This window comes from Glycine soja, chromosome 3 (genome assembly GCF_004193775.1).
Source record: "Glycine soja cultivar W05 chromosome 3, ASM419377v2, whole genome shotgun sequence".
NCBI classification, from domain to species: domain Eukaryota; kingdom Viridiplantae; phylum Streptophyta; class Magnoliopsida; order Fabales; family Fabaceae; genus Glycine; species Glycine soja.
This window is the reverse complement of record NC_041004.1, coordinates 45,544,667-45,566,875: the sequence shown is the minus strand read 5'-3', so window position 1 is coordinate 45,566,875 and position 22,209 is coordinate 45,544,667. Positions and strand designations below refer to the sequence as shown.

The following is a 22,209-nucleotide window of genomic DNA, read 5'->3' as shown; positions in this document are numbered from 1 at the left end:
TTTCAAAGGCATTTGGGAGACAGAGAAATAAAATAAGCTTGTTATCATGGGATATCAGGCGCAAGTAAACGAACACTTTGAGATAAGGCAGGCTAGGTCATTATCACACTCTCAGAACTTATCTTTTATTCATCTTATCCTTTAGTTTTTTTCATCTTCTATTTTATCTTTAAATCTTTTATCTTTTCTCTGGTATTATTCTTTATCTTTAAATTGGGCGTGTATTAATTTAAATACAAACAAAATCCCTATAGATTCAACACTTAGATTTTCAAATACTTTATTACTTGTGACAAATTTGATGTACTTGCCAACTAATGAACAGTTAACACTCTCTGTTTTGGCATGAGAAAGGAAAGAAAATAGGTGAAAAGAGAAATAGTGACAAATAAGGTAAAGATAAAGATTAATTGATTGAAGAGAATTAGAGTAAATAAAGAGAAAATATTTGAATTAATATAAGTAAATTACTTTTTAAGCAAATATAATTTAAGATAAAATAAAAATAATATTAATTATTCATTTAAGTGAGAAAATAAATTAAAATTTGTCATATATATATATATATATATATATTCAAATTTAATATTATGGAACAAATTAATCGAAATTATCTTAAGCTTAATACAAATAATATATACATAATATTATTTAAAAAATTGAATTTTGATTATATAAAAAGACAAGAAAGCAGAAAATCAATGAGAAGTAAAACTAATATAGAAATTTACTAAGAAATTAATCGATTTTAAAATTATATTAGACAATTTTATTTATAAATAACGTTGAAAAAGAGGTTGTGATAAAAAAAATCGTTGAAAAAGAGGAAAGTCAAAAGTACACCGTAAGCATTAAGCATAAAATATAGAGTAAAAAATGGCGATTTTCAATAAGAAAACCATTTATTAATAAAAAAATAAAATATAGAATAATTTATTTTAAAAAATGAACATTTTAATATTTTCCGTGTTAAAAAATGAATACTTTAAGAAAAATACAAAACATTTTGTTCTGAAATAAACTGAAACAAAGACGTATTTTTGCATATAAATCTGGCTTAGTGGATTGTTTTCGAAAAGACTCGTTATCATAAGGTTATTTTTGTAATTACGTACCCATGTCAGATGGCTGGCACGCATCAGGCTAATGACATTTTTTTTCCTTAGAAAACTAAGTTTGATACTACGGCTGAGGCTCCAAAATTAAATCTATAATATAATTATATATATTTAATTGTGAATCTCACTCAATATTTACCTTCTTATATGACAGGTGATTATGACATGCAAAATTGTTTTAATATAAACTTTGTTATTTGATTCATTTCTTATCAATGCTAAACTATTTAAATTCTATAAATATTATTTGAATTTTTTTTTCTGTCACATAGAATAATACATTGATAAAAATTGTATATTTATTTTCCATCACATAGAAAAATATGAAAATTCTATTGATTGGATGTCCATATTTGATATAAGTTATTTCTAATTACATTCTGGTAAGTAATCCATAAACATTTAATTTTAAAAGACAACAAATAAAATTAGTAATGATTTTCTCATAATAAAACATAACTACATAAGTTGATATGGTCAACCTATTAGAAGACTTGTAATTTCTATATTAATATATGTAATTACAAAGTATCTCACCACAATCAACTTATATATGTGGTTTGTAACTCTATTAGAAGACTTGTAATTTCTATATTAATATATGTAATTACAAAGTATCTCACCACAATCAACTTATATATGTGGTTTGTAACTCTATGTGGTTTATTATTACTGCAAACACACATTCTAATAATAGTGAATTTATTAGTCATGAAGAAAAACATATACAATAATATGTTCTTGCTGACATGTAACCAATTTGATATATTATTCAATTTAATTTTATTAAACTAAAAAAAAAAACAAATTGTGAGACCTCAGGGTATGATAAACGGAAAAATAAACCAATTTGTTATATTCTAAGTGATAGGTAAAAAGTCCAAAATTTTATATATGTGGTTTGTAACTCTATGTGGTTTATTATTACTGCAAACACACATTCTAATAACAGTGAATTTATTAGTCATGAAGAAAAACATATACAATAATATGTTCTTGCTGACATGTAACCAATTTGATATATTATTCAATTTAATTTTATTAAACTAAAAAAAAAAACAAATTGTGAGACCTCAGGGTATGATAAACGGAAAAATAAACCAATTTGTTATATTCTAAGTGATAGGTAAAAAGTCCAAAATTTTATATATGTGGTTTGTAACTCTATGTGGTTTATTATTACTGCAAACACACATTCTAATAATAGTGAATTTATTAGTCATGAAGAAAAACATATACAATAATATGTTCTTGCTGACATGTAACCAATTTGATATATTATTCAATTTAATTTTATTAAACTAAAAAAAAAAACAAATTGTGAGACCTCAGGGTATGATAAACGGAAAAATAAAACAATTTGTTATATTCTAAGTGATAGGTAAAAAGTCCAAAATTTTATTGATATTATACATACTTCAGAGTCAAACAAAATCAAATGCAAAATGGAGACTTGGATAGGTTGGCCATTGTTAACAACAGTCCACATTCTATATGATTTGTGCTGCCCATGAATGAAAGCCTGGGTGTATTGATATTGTAAAAGTTACACACTAGTATTCAATTATAAACTATCAATTATAATTAACAAGTTATTAATTTTTATAATAATTATATTAAAAATATTTTTTAATTAGTTAATAATATATACATAGTTGTCCATATATCTATCAAGCTTTTTTAAATATCTAAATAAATTAAGCATTTAAAAATAGCCAAATAAGACCTAATATATGTATTACTTTTTAAATATATTTGGATGATAATTAAGAAACATGTGTATCAATTGGTGTAAAATTATTTTAATTTAACCAGTAATTTTGAATTTAAATTTTATATTCAAACATAATTATCTTAAGCCAAAGATATTGTCGCAGAAATTAGCAGTTAAATTTTCTATTTAAGCAGTAAATACTCTTGAGGATAATGCTTAGTGGCAAATTAAATGCTTAGAAAATTAAGTGAATAAGGATGTTCTCTAATTAGTATTTTAATATTTCAAGCAAATCTAGGAGTATATGCTTAGCTACAAATAACAGGTGCGTTATATATATAATAATATTTTATTACAGCTAATTAAATGCATATGTATTCCCGTATTCTTAAGTTATATATAAGCTCTCTCAGTCGCACTCGCCTCCACACACCATAAGAAGGAGAGTTTCGTGGGTTTTGTCTACATACCTTTCTTCAGTTTCACAAATCCCATCTTCTTTGTTTCAATTTCCCTCTCACTAATTTCCTTTTGCAATTAACAAGAAGTAGATCGAGTAGCAACAAATTCAATTCAATGTCAAACTCAAACATCACAAGTTGTGATAGTTGGAGATTCTCTACAGAGAATAATATTAATAGTGGAGAAGATGCAGCAGTAGCTGTTAAACAGCAATTGGAGATGCTTGGCCAGTTACATAGTCCAAATTCAAACACATCAACCACAACAAATAATAGCAATGGTAGTGCCTCAAACACAGATTCACAACCACCTGCTAAGAAGAAAAGAAACCTACCAGGAAATCCAGGTATCTGCTTTTCTCTAATTAACAACTATCTCAGTTTCTTAACTCTTTTTTTTAATCTCCATGATAATTACTAGACTAACGTCCTCTGGTTACTGGTTAATGGATGATAAAATGAATATTATTTTTCCTGGCCTGCATATTCTTAGTAATCTTGTTTTCATTTACTAAAATTTCAGGTATGTTTATACCTCTTCAGCCCTTCTCAGTAATTCTAATTAAAAATGAAATGATGTGAAGTTTAATTGATATATCATTGCCCAAAATGGGTTTAATTAAAATAATCCACAATCAGATAGGCCTCACCAAATTTAAGGATAATGGCAAGCTTAATTAATTACTAATTACTATACTTCAAGCTAGTATAAGATTTGATCTGTCAGTTGAATTCTATTCTCTTGAATCTTCTTTGGAGCGGGGAAAACGAGGATCTAGGGTGTTTTAATTCAAAAATTGAATAGCAAAAATGGTAGAATTATTGGTGCGTGATGAAGTAGTCGATCGAAAGAAAGAACCTCAATTATTGCCTGCAGGGTATCACAATCATTGCTGTTCACTGTTGACTTTTCCTCACTGCTGGCTTGATCTCCTACTTTTTCCTTTATTTTTGTTTCACAACTGTTTCAAGTAAAAGACCACATACCTTTACATATGAAAAATAAAAAATAAAAATAAATTCCTCTCTCATACCGGCTCCTTACTCATGAGTGTTCGGTTGACGTGTTTGTTTTGTTTCCTTGTGTTGGTGCGTATCAACATAAAAAAGAGAAGAGGAGATCATTGAGAGATATTTTGAATTTTATTCAAATTATAGTTCTGTTCTATTAAGTTTTTTCTTAAGCTGGAAGAAGAAAATAAAAAATATTTTTTTGTTTATTTATAAGTATTCATAAATTAAAAAGCAGCTTTTGAAGAATTTAAAATGAGATAATTTTTACAAATTAATTAATTTATGTGTAAGCTAATTTTAACATTATATCTATAAAAGAAAGTAATTACATTTTTTTTATATATTTTTTAACAGAAGTTTATTGTAAAATATGTAAAATTTATCCCAAGACGACTATATTGAACCTTTCTCTTCCGTTCTCTTTTTGTTTGTCAATGTGAACAAACAATCCACTATCACACATTCTCTTCCTTATTTTGAATTGCATCATCTCCACTGTCTTCTTTTTTTCACTTTCTCACATTATCCCAATATTAATTTTGAAGAAATTTAGAAAGAAGGGTTTCGGTTTGCTTGCTTTCGGTGCATGTCAATTAATAATGAACACATACACTAGGACAAGAAAACATGTGCATGCATACACACATACATAGTTCAATTAATAATTTGTATGACGCTTGTGCAGATCCAAGTGCTGAAGTCATAGCTCTATCACCAAACACCCTAGTGGCCACAAACAGGTTCGTATGTGAAATATGCAACAAAGGGTTTCAAAGGGACCAAAACCTTCAATTGCACCGACGAGGCCATAATCTACCGTGGAAGCTGAAACTGAGAACCACGACTGATGTTCGAAAACGGGTTTATGTTTGTCCAGAACCCTCATGTGTGCACCACAACCCAGCTCGTGCACTAGGTGATCTTACTGGCATTAAAAAGCACTTTAGCAGAAAGCACGGCGAGAAGAAGTGGAAATGTGAGAAGTGCTCAAAGAAATATGCTGTTCAGTCTGATTGGAAAGCCCATTCGAAAATATGTGGAACAAAGGAATACAAATGTGACTGTGGCACCATCTTTTCTAGGTTCAAATTTAATCATACTATATAATATCTAATATGATTATATATATATATATAAATATATATATTATTTGATTCATGAATATTAATTAATTCATAATTTGTGCACATGTTGCATGCAATATATAGCTTGGTCCTCCTCCTCCACAGATAAAGTGTACCATGTTCGACTTTGACCACGCACGCCATTAGTCATTTTCATAATTACTTATAATCGAAAAATTGTGATACATATAGGTCAGTCTCATCTCTTTAATTAAATTCATTTTGGCAATAAATTGGTTCTCTCTCATCCACTATGTATCCTATTCTACCACGGCATTTATAATTGAGTCACTAGTACTACATATTTATAATGTATTTCCAGTCAAAGATTCAACGTCAAGTCTTTTTGTTCAATAAAGTGATGCTATTGTTAGAAAGAAAAAACAAACAAACCAGTGATTTGACCAACCAGAAAATGAATAACCATGCATGAGTGATTGTAGTAAAATTTGAGTGACCAATCTCTAAACTTTTAGTATCATTTAGCATTTTTCTATTCCATAATATTAACTCCACATGCATAGTGTTCATACAGAATTATCAAGTTTTCACTGTGCTCGTCATCGTTTTAATTTTTTTTCTTCATCTTATGTCCTTTATCTATCTCAATTCGTTCTACTCCCATTATTCTTTATGTTAATTTCTGTTTATTTAATTGATATTTTAGTGCACAAAAAATAACTCACTCCATGCTTTATTTATGATCTGCAGAAGAGATAGTTTCATCACCCACAGAGCTTTCTGCGATGCACTGAGTGAGGAGAACAACAAGTTCAACGAAGGACAATTGCCAAAGATGCATGGTTCAAACTTGCAACCACCAACAATAATCCCAAACCTAGTTGCATCATTACCAATCAATGGCGCCAATAATCACAAGCACCCACTATCACTCCCTCACGACCTCATGACAACAATTCCCGCAAAACCCTTTAACAACAACATGGCTGCAGCATTCACGAGAAGCCTTTCATCCACCTCTCAACTAAGCTCAAAATCACCAAACATTAACATGTTCGAGGAAAATGGTCTCCTTTCACCTCACATGTCCGCCACAGCATTGCTCCAAAAAGCTGCAGAAATGGGTGCAACAGTGAATAGTAACAGCAACAACAACAGCATGATGATGAGTGGAGAAAAAAGCTTTATTAATGTCACAAGCATGGCACCACCATCATATGGGATCATGAACCCCAACATGCACAACGGTCAACAAGACTTGTCTCAGTATAATTTCATTGCCAATGGGGTGGTGGATGGTGGTAGCAATGGCATGGGAATGAGTGGTTTGGATATGTTTAATGCTATATTGGATCAAAGTAAGGCCTTGTCGAAGATCATAGAGCAGAACAATCGAAGCAGTACTTATAATGGTGTTTTGCATGCAATGAATAATGGTAGGTCAAGTGGTTCCATTGAAGTTGGTGGAACTAAAGAGAGTGAAGATGTGATGACTTTGGACTTGTTGGGGATAGGAGGAGGTGGTGGTGGTGGTGGTGATGGTAATTTCTATGGTGGTGATCAACAGTTAGAAATGGTTGGTGGAGATGGAATATGGGGAAATTGGTCAAATAAGAATGCAGGGCTTGAATCATTTTCAGCAACAAACAGCACCATATGAATGATACTGACCTTGCTGGGGGGAGGGAAGAATAATTTGCATGTCTCTTCTATTATGGAAATTAAAGGTGGAATTTTCAGCTTAGTTTGGTTCTATGAACTAATTAATTCCTTTTCGACCATATCAAACTAGTAGTACACTGCAGAAATTAATCGTCTACACATTAACACTGATTGGTTTTCCTGTGACAAATCAGTGTGTGGACACTTTAATTTGGTCCCTTAAATTAGTGTTCATCAGTATCTTTAAATGGCGAATAATCAGAAGAATTGCCCTGCACATTTAGTTAGTTCAATGTGCACACTTCGACTTCACAGCATTTCAATTTCAGTCATTCCATTTTCATATCTTATTAATAAGAATGGAATATGGCAATATGCTGAAAATTTGTAGCAACGTTAATTTGTGTATTAAGTTGGCCATTTATGATAAGACGATCGAAATGGTCCAGATTTAGTTAAGTTCTATAGAATAACATGTAGCAGTCACCACGTTTCAAACTTGATAAAATAACATTATAATAATTTTTATTAGAAGTAAATTTAATTGATCAAAATGTTAAAAGTAAATTTTATTTTTAACAATAAAAAAATATTATACAAAACATTTTTTCTACTATTCAAAAGCACTATGTAAAGAATAACATTCTAAGGAAAAATAAATAAATAAATTTTTAAGGATTAAAATACAAAAATATAAAAAAAGATTTGAATATATTTTTTGTTCATGTATTTTATTATTTTTTGTTCATTTTTATCTCCACAATTTTTTTATTTTAATTCTTATAAAATGTATTTGTTTTATTTTTTGTCTTTTAAGTGTTTTAAATAACACTTTGAATAACAATAAAGAAAATATTATCTAAAACATTCTAATAAAATAAAATAAAAATTTATAAGGATTAAAACTTGTAGGAACAAAGATGTATTTAAAAAAAATGAAAAAAATCCTAAATTAGAAGGAAAAAAAATTAAGTCACTCTAAGTTAAGCACCCTATTTTTTGCTTTCTGCACTCCCAAATTTTGTAATATTTCCTTGCTTACCCATCTTTCTCTCCCCTCGTTCACCCTCTTCCTCTTCCTTTCTCCCATGGAATTGCACCTCCTTGTTGACACCACTGCGGAATCAATCCCTTCCCTCCTGCCTCTCCTTCCTCGCATCACCCCCACAACCTCCTTCACCTTCGGATTTGGGATTCGAACTTATGATTTCATATTACTCATGAATCAACCATCATTTTGTAATTCCGTATTAGAAAGCTAACCTTCATAATTCCGGATAACATAATTATGGTTCCATAATTATGGCTTATAACTTTAGTATATGTAAAAATGTGAAATAAATACTTGGAGACAAGACGGGAAAACTCAACTCCCAACAAGGATTATGACTATGACTCTTATATTTCATCCCTACAATAGGATAGGTAGTATATTCAAGAAGTCAAAGGTAGGACAAAAGACGACAAAATCTGTAGTTTAATTATCTTTTTAGAAGGCAATCTATAGTTTAATTATGAATACTGATTATTGTATTTATTTTAATATCTAAAATTATTAATTAAATGAATGTGATTTTAATTATTAATATTATTAAATACAATCATTTGTTAATGTTTAAATATATTTTTCGTTCTCACATAATTAGATAGATAAACTTTTCATTCTTGTAATAATTTTAGTAGTGTTACATTGATTATAAGTATAATTAATTATTTTTTTTAAATATTATATTTATATTAATTATATGAATAACTAATATAAAAAATCATAATAATAAGTTTTGTTATAATTGAACCTTGTTCCGATAAAAAATGGTAATTTTTACTGAGAGGAAAAGATATTAAATTTTTTAGAGAAGAAAAACATATATGTCCAATTTTACCATAACAAAAAATGCATTTTAGTGTTTTGAAAATTACAACGATTGTTATTTAATAATTTTAATTTTTTTCAAACTTTCATCTAGCAATCAAATGACAAAATAATTTATCCTTTTAACTATTTTTCTCATTTCTACCCCCAATAAGCCTACGAAAGTGTGTATTGAATTAAAATTTTAAAAAATTATTTAGATATAAAAAAATCATGTGAGTTTTAAAAGATTTTGCAAGAATGTAATGATTTTTAAGATTTTTTTAAAGATTTTTATGAATTTATAAAGTATGAATTTGTAAGATTTAAATTAGATTTTAATGAATTTATAAAGTATGAATTTGTAAGATTTAAAAAGATATAATTTTTAAGATTTCAAAAAATTCTGTGATTTTTTTTAAATTAAAATTATTTATAAAAATTTACAATTTTTTTCTAACGTAACACTCTAAATAAAATCATCCTATACAAAGAATTCTAAATGTATTATTTAACATGTCAATTTTCTCTAACATATTCACAAGCATAATATATTTATTTTCTTTTAATTATTAATCATGTTAATTGTATAAAAATTACATAATGTCGACCAATAACATAAATATTTGTAATCATTTCTATAACAACAATCTCACCAAACAAAAATATATGTCCAGCAATTGTTTTAAATTCCATTTATAGATGTGCTAAAATATCATTTATATATTTATTCACTTATACATAAATCAACTTCTCACCTCCATTAAAAATAAACATGTAATCAAGATATCCCAAATTCAAAGAATTGCAAAAGATATCTCATAGAACATGTTTGAGGATAAGTTGTCTTTGGGTCAAAAGAGTAAAAAAAATTATGAATATCTATTGTTTTCAACAAAAAAGACAAATGATTATATATGATGAAAAAAAACATGTTAATAGGCAAGAAAATAAAGAAAAAAAAGTTCCGCGAACTTAATAGTTTAGGTAAAATTGTTTGATATCTATTTTCTATTAAAAAGTCTTATAAAATTCATTAAAATCCATCTTTAAAAAGAATCCATCTAAATATGTATACTTTTGAATATAACTTTTTTAAGTTATAAATTTTTTTAATTGAATATCAATAGATTTTATTGAATTACTTAAAAAATATAATAATTTTAATTAAATACCACCAAACTTATTTCTATTATTTAAATTTTTTTATTACTTACAGACCTTTTTCTAAAAAAAAAACTTTTAAAATTCTTTAAAATCCTAATTAAATAAACCCAAAGTATCTTAAGTATTACTTAGAGAGAGGAAGAAAAAAAAAAAAAAACTAACAAAAACCGAAAGGTAAAAGAAAAAAGAAAACTATTGAGCATGCAAAGTTATAACACATTTTTCTTTGCCTTTAAAGCATGTCCCCGTATTAAAAACCCCATAAATAAGAACAGTGGCGAAAGAGAAATTAACAGAAGCTGGGGGCATATGGCTATATGGTAAACTTGGTACAGAATCAGAGTGGATCTGCGCAGAAAGAAAAAACTTGATATATAAGACACCAGCAGCTTCCTATTGCATTTGCATCCTCAATCTCAATCCATTTATTTTGTATAAAGTGAAGCGAATTGGTGGATCTGAATCAGCAGCAGAGGGAGATGGCGATGGCGAGAGCAACTTCTGGTCTGCAATACCCAGAGCGGTTCTACGCTGCGGCGTCTTATGTGGGGTTTGATGGATCCTCTCCAACCAAAACCCTCACCTCCAAATTCGCCAAGTCCACCGCTCTTCTTCTCTACAGCTTATACCAACAGGTACTTACTACCTTCTAGATCTGCTTTTTCTTCCTTTTGCTCATTCATTCATGGAAAGTTTTTTTTTTTGTTGCCAATTGCCGTGCATTGAAGTATTTGACGTTGATCTATGTGTTTTTCTTTTTATACAACTCAATGGAATTGCTGTCTACAAAATTATGTAGTTGGATAAACCTATGTTTGGATGAAATGCGTATGATCATTATTTTGCTTGAGGTAGAGGCCTTAATTGACAAAAGCTAGAGATAAGAGAACTCACGGTTTAAACTTGAAGGAATTATGAAATGATGATGGTTTACTTGTGTTTCCTGCCATTCTAGCTTCTTCAGCCAATGGTTTGTTTAGTTATTCTTTTTGGTCAGGTGTACTGATATTTCTGAAATGAAATGGAAAAGTTCAAGTTCATATTGATTTATTGGAAAAATTGCTATTTCAGGCTAGTGTAGGACCTTGTAACATCCCAGAACCCAGTACATGGAAACTTGTGGAGCATAGCAAATGGGCCAGGTTTGTTTGCTTAAAACACACTTGGTGCTTTTTACTTTTTTGTATGCTGTTATTATAAAATATATACATATGCATTTGTGTAGCATTAAGGTTTTACCATGCTAGACTTTGCATTTACATTGGGCAGATATTTTGTCGTGAATACTACACTCTTTTATCAATGTGATTTTTTTTTATATATAAATAGTACTTGTAATATGCACTATTGCACTCCTACTCTAATTTCGTTGAGTATATTATTAAAAGTAGTAATTATTGATGCAGTTGGAACCAGCTTGGAAACATGTCCTCCACTGAAGCTATGCGTCTTTTTGTAAAAATATTGGAGGTCATGCAAGTAATTTTTATATAATCATTCTTCCTTGGTGTGTCAAAGAATGTTTGCTGATTGTGTTTTTTCTTTCTTTTTTTTTTTTAAATTTATTTTGTTATGTAGGAAGAAGATCCTGGTTGGTATTCAAGAGCATCTAACTCTGTTGTAGAACCTGTCATAGATGTGCAAATGAATGTGAGTGTTATTAAGGCTATAAGCTATATATAGTACCGAGTCCTGTTCTTGCTATGGTGTTTATCTCAAATGGCATTAATAAGTTTTGTCTCTACTAGTACTTATGCTGTTGCTTGCAGTGACCTTTAATTGTTGTATGTTTATATTCATGAATTATATTCAAAATTAACTTTATAGAGTAAGCACTGAGTGATCAGAACATGGTCAGTATTTGCTGTCAAATAATTTTTTTTAAAAAATCTGTTCTCTGGCAAATAAAATTTGGGATATTTTATAATTTCCACATTGCGTTCTTACTACCTTTCACCCTGGTAGGATCCAAAATAACAGAGACAATAAAAATAGAAATAATGAGAGGTTTTGTTGTTGATGAGGAAAATAAAAGAAGAACAATCTCAGCTGAGACGTTTCCAAGAGCCCGGCTCTTTACAGAGGAGAAGTCTCTCTACAGTGGCTCCAGTCCCAAAGCCAAAACCCACCACACAATGATGCCCCCTTCCCTTCCCATGATTACTCACTCACTATAACAGTATAACTAACTCATATGCCTCACACACCATGTATCCCACCCACGTAACCAACTCCGCACTCCAAAATCTCTCCTGCCAACTTATCATTCTTCTTGCTCAACATGTAAAAGTGTAGGATTCATTGCATTGCTTTGGGCATCCTGCTAGAAACTTTCCATATTTTAGGTCCATAAGAGAATTGGCCAATGGGGCTAGTATTCAGGTCCCTATCACACCCAATATGCGTGCTCACAGTTCTTATACAACTCACTTAATTCAATGATTATGTTGCAAGTCATATACAGGATTCCATGATTTGGCTTTTAGTATTTGATAGTTAGGTTTAGAATTTAGATTAATGTAAGAGGCATGTCAACTTGAAGTTGTGCCTACAGAATTGCAATGAGAACATCTTCATCTATATTCTTATCCACTTTTGTTGCCATTGTCAAAGTTGTAATTTTTCCCCCCTTTTTTCCTGCTTTCCAATTCCATCTTGCTGGTTTGACAGCAGAATTCCAAAGTTGAACCAGTAATTGAGAATGGGAACTCTTATCCAGAGACAAAGACTATTTCCACCCAAAATGGAAGTGAAGTTGGAACACAGGATAAAGATATTGTTGTGGAAGGCTTTGGTTCAGTTGAAGTATATGATCAATGGATTGCACCTCCAGTATCTGGAGGAAATCCAAAAGCCCGATATGAGGTATTGGCTCTTGTGAATTGTAAAAATTATATAATTCCATTCTTCACTAGTTTTGTATTTTATGCTTTATGAGTTTTTTTCCTCTAAACTCTATTAGTTTTTTTCCTTCCTAAGTCTAGTTTGTTTAAATGTTCAGCATGGAGCTGCAGTTGTGCAAGATAAACTGTACATATATGGTGGAAATCACAATGGTCGATACCTTAATGATCTTCATGTAAGCATATGTTCAATATATCCGTTCCATGAGTTACAATTTATCTTGTGAGGTTGATTGAAACCACCAATTTTGGCTAAGTAGCTATATATCTTGTGTTTTGGCAGATCAGTTTTTTGTTATCTGCCTCTCAAGTTGACTAAGTTATGTGTTGTTTCTTTTTGAACTAAATGGAAACAAATACAGGTTTTGGATTTGAGAAGTTGGACTTGGTCAAAGATTGAAGCTAAGACTGGAGTTGAGTCCCCAACAACTTCAATCCCTTGCGCTGGCCATTCTTTGGTTCGTATTGAACATAAAACTCTGCATAGTGCCATAATCTACTGCTGTGTTCAATCTGCTTGTAGTTGGCTGCTACTAATTCTGAAATTTTTTTGCACTACAGATTCCATGGGGAAATAAGCTTTTGTCAATTGCAGGGCATACAAAAGATCCTTCTGAAAGTATCCAAGGTATAATAATAATGTCATTATGTGTTATCTTGAATTTGGATTGGGTGACTGGGTCTAACTCAAAGCCCCAATGCTAGCTCATAAGGTGAGCATTGTCCAAGTCTTTATAAGCTGTATTTTGGCCATATCTATATTTGATATGGGATCTCAACAAGTTACTCCCTCTGGGCCTTATTATAAGGTCCAAATTAAAAGTGTAGCTTGGTCCTTTTTATGAAGTCTAATCTACAATTTCCCATGCATTAATTATTTTTTTCACAAAAATGCGCTTCATTAACATCAGTTCTAGAATGACGTGATAGCAAAGAAACATAACCCATTAATGTTTGTTAGTTTTGTTTACAATAGTTTTGGAAAAAACAAAATACAAATTTAGGACAAATTTAATGGTCTCAACTAAATTAACAAAATTCCTTATTCTGTGTGAATTAGTTAATTGGACCTTATAATAAGGACTGGAGGGAGTATCCGTCTTTTAGGGCCTGACATCATATCTGTGCATAAATAAATGAGGAAATGGGATGCATGCATAAGTTTTGTTTAGATTTTTTTTTTGGGATAGGCCAAGAAGTTTCATTTATTCAAAATTTGGTGAGAGTGATAGGCATAGTTAAGATAATCTTACTCAAATTGTGTTCTCTATTCATTTCGGTAAACTAAAAAACATGATACTGTCACTTCATTCACTTTAAAGGAAAAACCAAGCAAAATTGGTGTGATGGTGGTGATAATTTTTTTTGCATATTTAAGTTAAACATTTGGGCTACATGTTTTGCTTAGTAATTATCATTTTTTGGGCCTTAAAAATATTTCTTTAGTTGAACATAATAGCTTGTAACATTTTCCCTAATTCATTGATTTGATCTATGTTCATTAATTATGCATCACACTGATTCCTGCTCCCCTCCTTGGCTCCCTGCTCCTTTTGTGGTTCCTGTCCTACTCCTGTTTGCTGTATTTTCTATTCTGATTGAAACTAACTATCTGTATTACTAATAAATATTATGACAGTGAAAGAGTTTGATCTTGAAACAGCTGCATGGTCAACTCTAAAGATTTTTGGGAAAGCTCCGGTATGTATCTGTTGTTATTTTATGTTTAATAACCCCCCCAAAAAAAATCTCTTAGAAGTTTAATGATATCACATTAAGGGTATGTGACATGTCACATGCATTTTCTTAACAAGAGATTGTTAGGATATAAGGAGAAGAGAGAGTTAGTTAGGATAGTTAGACTATTAATAGGTTAGTTAGTTAGTTAGAGGGGTTTATTAGATATAAATGGGGGAAGAAGGATAGGAGAGACGAGAGAGGCAGATTTTTTGTCATTGTAAATTGAGCATTAGCTCTTTGAGAAAGGAGAAATCCTTTGCGAAGGGGAAACCCTTGGAGGAGAGTATTCTCTCCTATTTTTCTGTTCTTTTCTTTCTTAACAGAGATGCATAGGTTTTATGGTTTTTAAACACACAACAGTAGTTATCCCTCTCTTTTTCTTTCTTTCTTTCTTCAGTTCTTTTTCATTTTTCTAAATAAAAATACATTAAAGGTCTGTTAAGTTCTTTTCAATCATGTATACTTTCTAGGTATCACGCGGAGGCCAATCAGTGAACCTTGTAGGGAAAACCTTAGTAATTTTTGGTGGGCAAGATGCTAAAAGGACTCTCTTGAATGATCTGCATATTCTTGACTTGGAAACCATGACATGGGACGAAATTGATGCTGTGTAAGTAGTTTTCTGGAACAATGCTTTGATTCCTTTCTATCCCCCTGGTATCTTATTTTACCTTTTCTATGGGGAGGAGGAGGTTATATGGTTGGGGGAATGTCAACAGTTTTATGTTGTAAAAAAGAGCAAATTTGTCATAAAAACTTTGTTCTGTGGTCATCTTTGTTTATGCCATGATCTGGTTATGATACATAATAAATTATGTTACTCATTCTCATCAGCAGTGAATATGTGTGATTTTCCTTTTCCCATGCCAATCTAAAGAGAAAAACAAAATGAAAAAAGAACACCTAGGTTTGGTGCTAACTAAGTCTTAACTGGCAGTGGGGTGCCACCTTCTCCAAGGTCCGATCATACTGCTGCTGTACATGTGGACCGATACTTACTTATCTTTGGTGGGGGTTCGCATGCAACATGCTACAATGATTTACATGTTCTTGATTTGCAAACTGTAAGGCCATTGCTTCTTCTGTTAGGTGGTGGACTGGAAAATCATCTCCATCTAATCATTTGTGTGAACTCTACAGATGGAATGGTCTCGCCCCACGCAGCTAGGAGAAATACCATCACCACGTGCTGGACATGCTGGTGTGACAGTAGGGGAGAACTGGTTCATTGTTGGTGGTGGTGACAATAAGAGTGGTATGCCTTTTTGCCACTTAAAGTCGTACTTTCTGCATTGGGGAATGATTTTTCACTGTAAAAAATATTGCTTGATATATTGAACAAATATTATTTGAACTTTACGAGTGTACAAGTGTATGTTGCGGGTCAAACTAAACTAAATCAAGCAAACAATTACTCTATGAGATCATTTGCTTATAGCTCCATTCCCCCAATTCTTTGGTTTCCCTCTGGTTTTGGATATTTCCTGCATAGATGGATGTTAATAAACATATTTTGAAGATAGGGTAATAGATAAATTTATGGCACTGAAAGGACAGTAAAGGGTGTAAAAGCTTTGTTAATCAAGCATACTGTTTTGTTGTGAAAGAAAGTTATATAGGAACCATTGCCATTTTATTGGAATCACTGTGAAGATTAATAACTTCTGGGGTGGTTATTATATATCTATATGACTTGGTTGGTTTCCTAGGTTGTAAATTTACTGATTATTTTGGATTCCATTACATTTCTGGTGCTCTGTTTTTTTTTAAACTATATATCTCTTTTACTATTTATATATTCCATGTTATTCTGCAGGGGTCTCTGAGACGGTTGTACTGAATATGTCTACACTGACTTGGTCAGTGGTAACTTCTGTTCAAGGACGAGTTCCGGTTGCCAGTGAGGTACATTATTTATGTATCTTAACAAGGTTGCATGTGATAAGAAATCTAGCTAGATTACTGATTCTTGTTAACTGCATGCTATGGTGTAATAAGGTTATGTTTCTAGTGCCATCTGATTAAGATAATTAAAATGTTCCCCTTTGCAGGGATTGAGTTTGGTTGTAAGCTCCTATGATGGTGAAGATATACTTGTATCTTTTGGAGGGTACAATGGACGTTACAACAATGAAGTAAATATTATTTCAAAATTTTGCCTCGCTTCTGCTCTCTTTTGCTTTTGTTTTATCTTTCTCCCTCGTTTGATTTGGTTTGCTGCCTTTAGGTCTATGTTCTTAAACCAAGCCACAAATCAACCTTGCAATCCAAAATAATTGAAAATTCCATACCAGACAGTGTTTCAGCTATCCCAAATGTCACAAATGTGGAGTCTGAATTTGAAGCAGGCCATGATGCTGATCCACCAGTATGTATTATTGATGCTGATCCACCAGTATGTATTATTACAAAGGATTTACATTATTTCTTTCTGGTTTTAAGAATCCTCTTGTTTCTGTATTTAGTTTTGTTAATTTTTTTTACTGTGGTGCTTTATTTTATAAAAAAATTAGTTCGTAAATCTGATTTAACAAGATATCTATTTTCCTGGCTGCATGCCTTTGTCTCACAGTCCAAGATCTAAAAACTTGGTATATTCTTCTGTTTCAGTTTTTGTTCTCTTGTATTTATAACCTTGCACAGAATCTAGACTATATTAAAGATTTTTATCATCATCCTAGAACTTGCAATGAATCAATTCCCTTACATACCCCTCAAATTAGCCTTCAACTCAACTCAACTCAACTCATGTAGTTTTAAGCCTTGAATTTGTCATAAAACCCTGATCCTAGCCTGCTAAATTATTAATCCTTAGTTTCTGTCACTTTAACTATCATAGAGTAACAACACATTATGCCCATGTCATTGTGTCAGTGAGTGATTTTTCTCTTATTGCCAACATAATGAACAAGGGAAAATAATAATGAAAAATCAGTTGGGAGTACATAAAAAACTCCGAAGTTCAAACCACATAAATACATTAATACGTGCAATTATAAATATTTTATTTCCCTCCTCAAGTAGCTGATTGAATTGAAAATTATGCTCATCCTCAGATTATAAGTCAACAATTTTTAGACTGTTCTCCTCCAATCTGTGGTTGTGGTACCCTTTTATCTCTTGATTAAACGCTGTTAGCCTCCAGGCCTCCAGCATGTTATTCCTGTGTAGTTCATGCCTATGGTCTTCATTTTGTAACCCCAAAAGAACAGATCATATTCTGCACTTGTGCAATTTCGCTTTCTTTTCCCTGCCGGTCATTGCTTTCATATTTTGGCTGTCATACAGAAATCCAAAGGTGATCTTGTATCAGTCTTGAAGGCTGAGAAAGAAGAGTTGGAGTCATCACTGAGCAAGGAGAAACAGCATGCTCTTCAACTAAAGCAAGATCTGGTGGAAGCTGAGTCTCGTAACTCTGACCTTTACAAGGTAACTACTTAATAGTTGAAATTCCTTTTCTATTTTGGAAATTTGAATTAGTCAGGAATGGATTCAGTTCAGGAATCTAGCAGGAAAATGGGAAAAGATTAAAACTTTTAATGATTAATATCAATAACAATTAGAAATTAGAATTCTGGAGAGAAACTATCCTATTTTTTTTTTTAGCTTTGAGCGACAGGGCAACACTCCCTCTGTTATCTGTTAAGTATACGTCCAAGGTCGTACACGAAAAAATCCAAAAAAACAGGGTTTTTCTAATTCGCGATTTGCTCCATGTTTTGGCCACCAAAAAAAATTTCAACCCTCCTGCAGTCTTGGTCAGCCTCCTCTGTGACTGCTGGTAGGTTTTTTTTTTTTTGTGGCTGCAGAAGACTGTTGACGGTGGCACTAAACCCTACCTGGCTCTGATGTCATGTAAAGAGATAAAGAATGATAAAGAGAGAATGACACATGAGTAAACTGTAATTGGGTGCTCTACAATGTGTAGCTCACCTCATATTTATATTACTGGGTTTTAAGTGTATACAAGCACTTGGGCCAAGCCCATATACATACTCAAACCCTTTTATTATAAGTAACTCCGACAGAATCTAACACCATTATTTGTGACAGAATATTATATTGTTTGATCAAGGTTTTTGAACCCCATTCATCGGGAAAATGCTTGGTTCAGTTGGTTGTAGTATTTAACTATTTATTGATGAGGTCTAAACTATATCATTGTTCTTAAAAGGTCCTTGTTAGATATCTTTATGGTAATTAGACAATTCTAGAATTTATGTAATTATGGTTATTAGGAAAATATTTTCTCTCTAATTATTATCCACTATGTAATAATACACTCTGCTGTGTACATTGACACATGGATTCAGTCATGTCTTGCTTTTTCCTCTTCTCAACATGGTATTAGAGCTTCACCTGCAGTTTTGGGAATAGACCCAAAAGGCAGTGGAAAGACAAATATAGTAGGGAGGATATAGACAATGATAGCTTAATGTGACACAATGGGATTGCAAGTAGAACAAATATTTTTCCAAAGAGCAATGGGAAGATTAGTGTCTGATGAGAAGAATGAGTTGGGGCCAGTGGTGAGTCAGAAGTTATCCCGACGTCAAGTAGTGGCACCGAAGGAGGTGAATGGAGCCAATGGTGATACACTTGAAATGTATAGGTGGAGGAGTTGGATTCTCCCATGGGTTAGGTGGACCTGTAGATATATCTGGTAGGGTTAAGATGATTGAAACTGGAAAAGGAGGAACAGGAAGGCAGAAACAAACTTAGACTCAAAGGTGGAACCAAAGAAAGGAATAGGCTTAAGAAAGGTAACATCTGTTGAGACTATGTAACAACTACTTAGTTGTTTATGTTGCCAACATTGTTATTACAGGTAGTGATCACCATGGCATCACCCAGTTAAAGCAGCACCTATGTCACCATTTTCGAACAAAAGATCTGTTACTTCTTAGGGATAGAGGTGACGCCATAGGTAAGAAGATAAAGGCCATACTCGAGTTGTGAGATATTCGGATTCAGATTGGGCAGGTTCTTCCACTGATAGGGGATCCACCTTTGGGTATTGCATTCTTATTTGTGGTAACTAGATTTCCTGGAGAATTAAGAAACATAATGTTGCACAATACACAGTGCAGAAGCAGAGTATTGAGCCACGACTTCAGTCACTAGTGAACTTTTTTGGCTCAAACAATTGCTCAAAGAACTGAAGCTTGGAGATGTTACACAAATGACGCCCATTTGTGATAATGAGTCCCGCTTTGCACAATGTTTCAAATCCTGTATTCCATGAGAGAATTAACTAAGCACATTGAGATAGACTGCCTCTTCATTAGGGAGAAGATCTTATCAGGTGACATCACCACTAAATTTGTTAACAACAATGGCAATTTGGCATATCTTCACCAAATCTGAAGAGTTCTCAAATTGATTCTACTTGAAACAAGCTCAGTGCGGATTATTTATACGCTCCAACTTCAAGGGAAGTGTTAGATTTTGTTACATATCTTTAATGATGGTAATTAGGCAATTGTTGGATATTGTTAGATATCTTAATTTTGGTAATTAGACAATTTAGGATTGTAGAATTATTTATTTTCTGTAAAGTTGTGCCTTGATGACTTGTTGGTCATGGGTTCGAATCCGGAAACAGTCTCTTTGCATATGCAAGGGTAAGGCTGCGTACAATATCCCTCCCCCATACCTTCGCATAGCGAAGAGCCTCTGGGCAATGGGGTACGAAGTTTTTTTAATTATAACCCACACTATATAATAATACTCTCTGCCGTATATATTTGACATAAATTCATAATGTCTCGTTTTGTGACTTGTCTTCTTTGAACTGTTCTTACATTTGTTGTGTTAATAATGCAGGAGCTCCAATCAGTTCGTGGTCAGCTTGCATCTGAGCAATCGAGGTGTTTCAAACTCGAGGTATCCATTAATGCTTGAGTGTTTTTGAAATGGATTTGGTGTTTTGGTAAATGATTGAATAAAAGTATATTGGACAAACATGGTGCACCATTCATCTAGTCAATAACCCATTCTTAAAGTAACTATTCATGTGACGAGAATGTAATTTTTTTTAAAAAAAAATCATTATTTTCAAAACTGGGTGTCAATTTCAAGTTTTCAATAACTTATGACGAAACTGCTTATAGGCAAATTCCTCTTTATAGTGATCTAATTTGCCTGTTTAGTCTGCTTTATGGATGAACGAAGTTGGATTTTTTTTTTTGAACCGAATAACAATAATATTTTTGAGAATGCAGGTGGAGGTTGCTGAATTAGGTCAGAAGCTCCAAACGATTGGGACATTACAGAAGGAGCTGGAGCTTCTCCAGCGGCAGAAGGCTGCATCAGAGCAAGCTGCCTTAAATGCAAAACAGAGGCAGAGTTCTGGTGGCGTGTGGGGTTGGCTTGCCGGTACTCCTCCCCCTAGCCGGAATGCAGATGATGCGTGAACCTCTTAACTGAATACCAGTGCTACATTACTTTTGGTTTCATTCAGCCAATTTTATTTCCAATATTTACTGTGTATTAATTCAGTTCTTTTTTATTGATGTAAATAAGATTTAGCTTCTATTTGGCCAAAGGATTTTCCACACCGGAGAATGAGGATCATGGTATGGTATAGTGCGTGTTACTCCATTTTTGCTGATGATTAAAGTGAGATACATTATTGAATGAATTATTCTTTTTTTTTTTGTGAGAGCCACTACCTTAATACAGTAGCATTTTGATTCAACCCATGTTTCCTGTTTGGCGAAAGCTAGTAGACGAAGGTCAATAAAGAGTGAGGGGAAAGCAAGGCATTTTGGCACAACGTGACTAATTGATTTTTTTTTTTTTTGTCTTGTTAACCAGTGCATTTCGTCACTTTAATGCATGGGTAGAAAATTAAAAGAGAAAAAAATTATTAGAAATTGTACTTAAAAGTTATTGTCCAGTTTACTAAATAGATGTGGCCCAATAAATAATACTTAAAGGGCACTGATTAACTTTTTTTTTTTGCCTAATCTTTCGCTATAATTTTTTTTTAAAAAAAAAACATTTCAAGATTATCTTCTGAATGATCTCCCAAATAACGCATTGAATGTATTCTTTTTTATAATTTGTATGACTCAATAAAGTCATTATTAAATTGAATCCATAAAAAAATATAATTACTTTAATAGTGAATTTTAAAATTAATTAATTTACGTGCACTATGTATTGGAATTGTGATTATAAAAATAAATTGATTTACATATACTACGTAGTGTAATTGTTGATCGATATTGTTTAAATTATATACTGTTAATTAATTTTATATAAGTATCCTATAATACTTGACTCGTACGAGGAGAGACAATTGTTGATGGCAGACAAGGAGAGACTTGAGAAGAAGAAATATCTATACTTTTTATTATTAAGAAATTTCATTTTTCTTCACCTCTTTAAAATAGTAATAAAGTCTCCTTTTTTACCCCTCTTTTTAATTACGGTTGTAGTCTGTCGATAATAAATACAATCTCAAAAGCATGTCAGTGAAAATTTTA

The 22,209-nt window shown here is 31.9% G+C and overlaps 2 protein-coding genes across 5 annotated transcripts; both read left to right on the top strand.

The window, feature by feature from the left end:
* The first annotated feature begins 3,253 nt into the window (after positions 1-3,253).
* On the top strand, positions 3,254-7,513 carry LOC114407596 (zinc finger protein GAI-ASSOCIATED FACTOR 1-like). Its single transcript, XM_028370766.1, has 3 exons — positions 3,254-3,640; positions 4,993-5,389; positions 6,143-7,513. The coding sequence occupies exons 1-3, from the start codon at positions 3,409-3,411 to the stop codon at positions 7,050-7,052; spliced, it is 1,539 nt and encodes a 512-aa protein (XP_028226567.1). The 5' UTR covers positions 3,254-3,408; the 3' UTR covers positions 7,053-7,513.
* A 2,817-nt stretch (positions 7,514-10,330) lies between these two features.
* LOC114407595 (acyl-CoA-binding domain-containing protein 4-like) lies at positions 10,331-21,386 on the top strand. 4 transcript variants are annotated; one of them, XM_028370764.1, is made up of 18 exons: positions 10,331-10,708; positions 11,145-11,215; positions 11,480-11,543; positions 11,652-11,723; positions 12,744-12,938; positions 13,075-13,152; positions 13,339-13,434; positions 13,538-13,604; positions 14,616-14,677; positions 15,187-15,326; positions 15,654-15,780; positions 15,857-15,971; positions 16,533-16,621; positions 16,768-16,851; positions 16,944-17,084; positions 18,005-18,145; positions 20,543-20,602; positions 20,941-21,386. In XM_028370764.1, exons 1-18 carry the CDS (start codon positions 10,553-10,555, stop codon positions 21,130-21,132), a joined length of 1,950 nt encoding a protein of 649 aa, XP_028226565.1. In that variant the 5' UTR covers positions 10,331-10,552; the 3' UTR covers positions 21,133-21,386. The 4 variants fall into 4 exon arrangements, with proteins under 4 accessions (XP_028226565.1, XP_028226563.1, XP_028226566.1 ...); XM_028370762.1 differs by having other exon boundaries at positions 16,944-17,111; XM_028370765.1 differs by having other exon boundaries at positions 10,332-10,708; positions 12,747-12,938.
* The last annotated feature ends 823 nt before the right edge of the window (positions 21,387-22,209 follow it).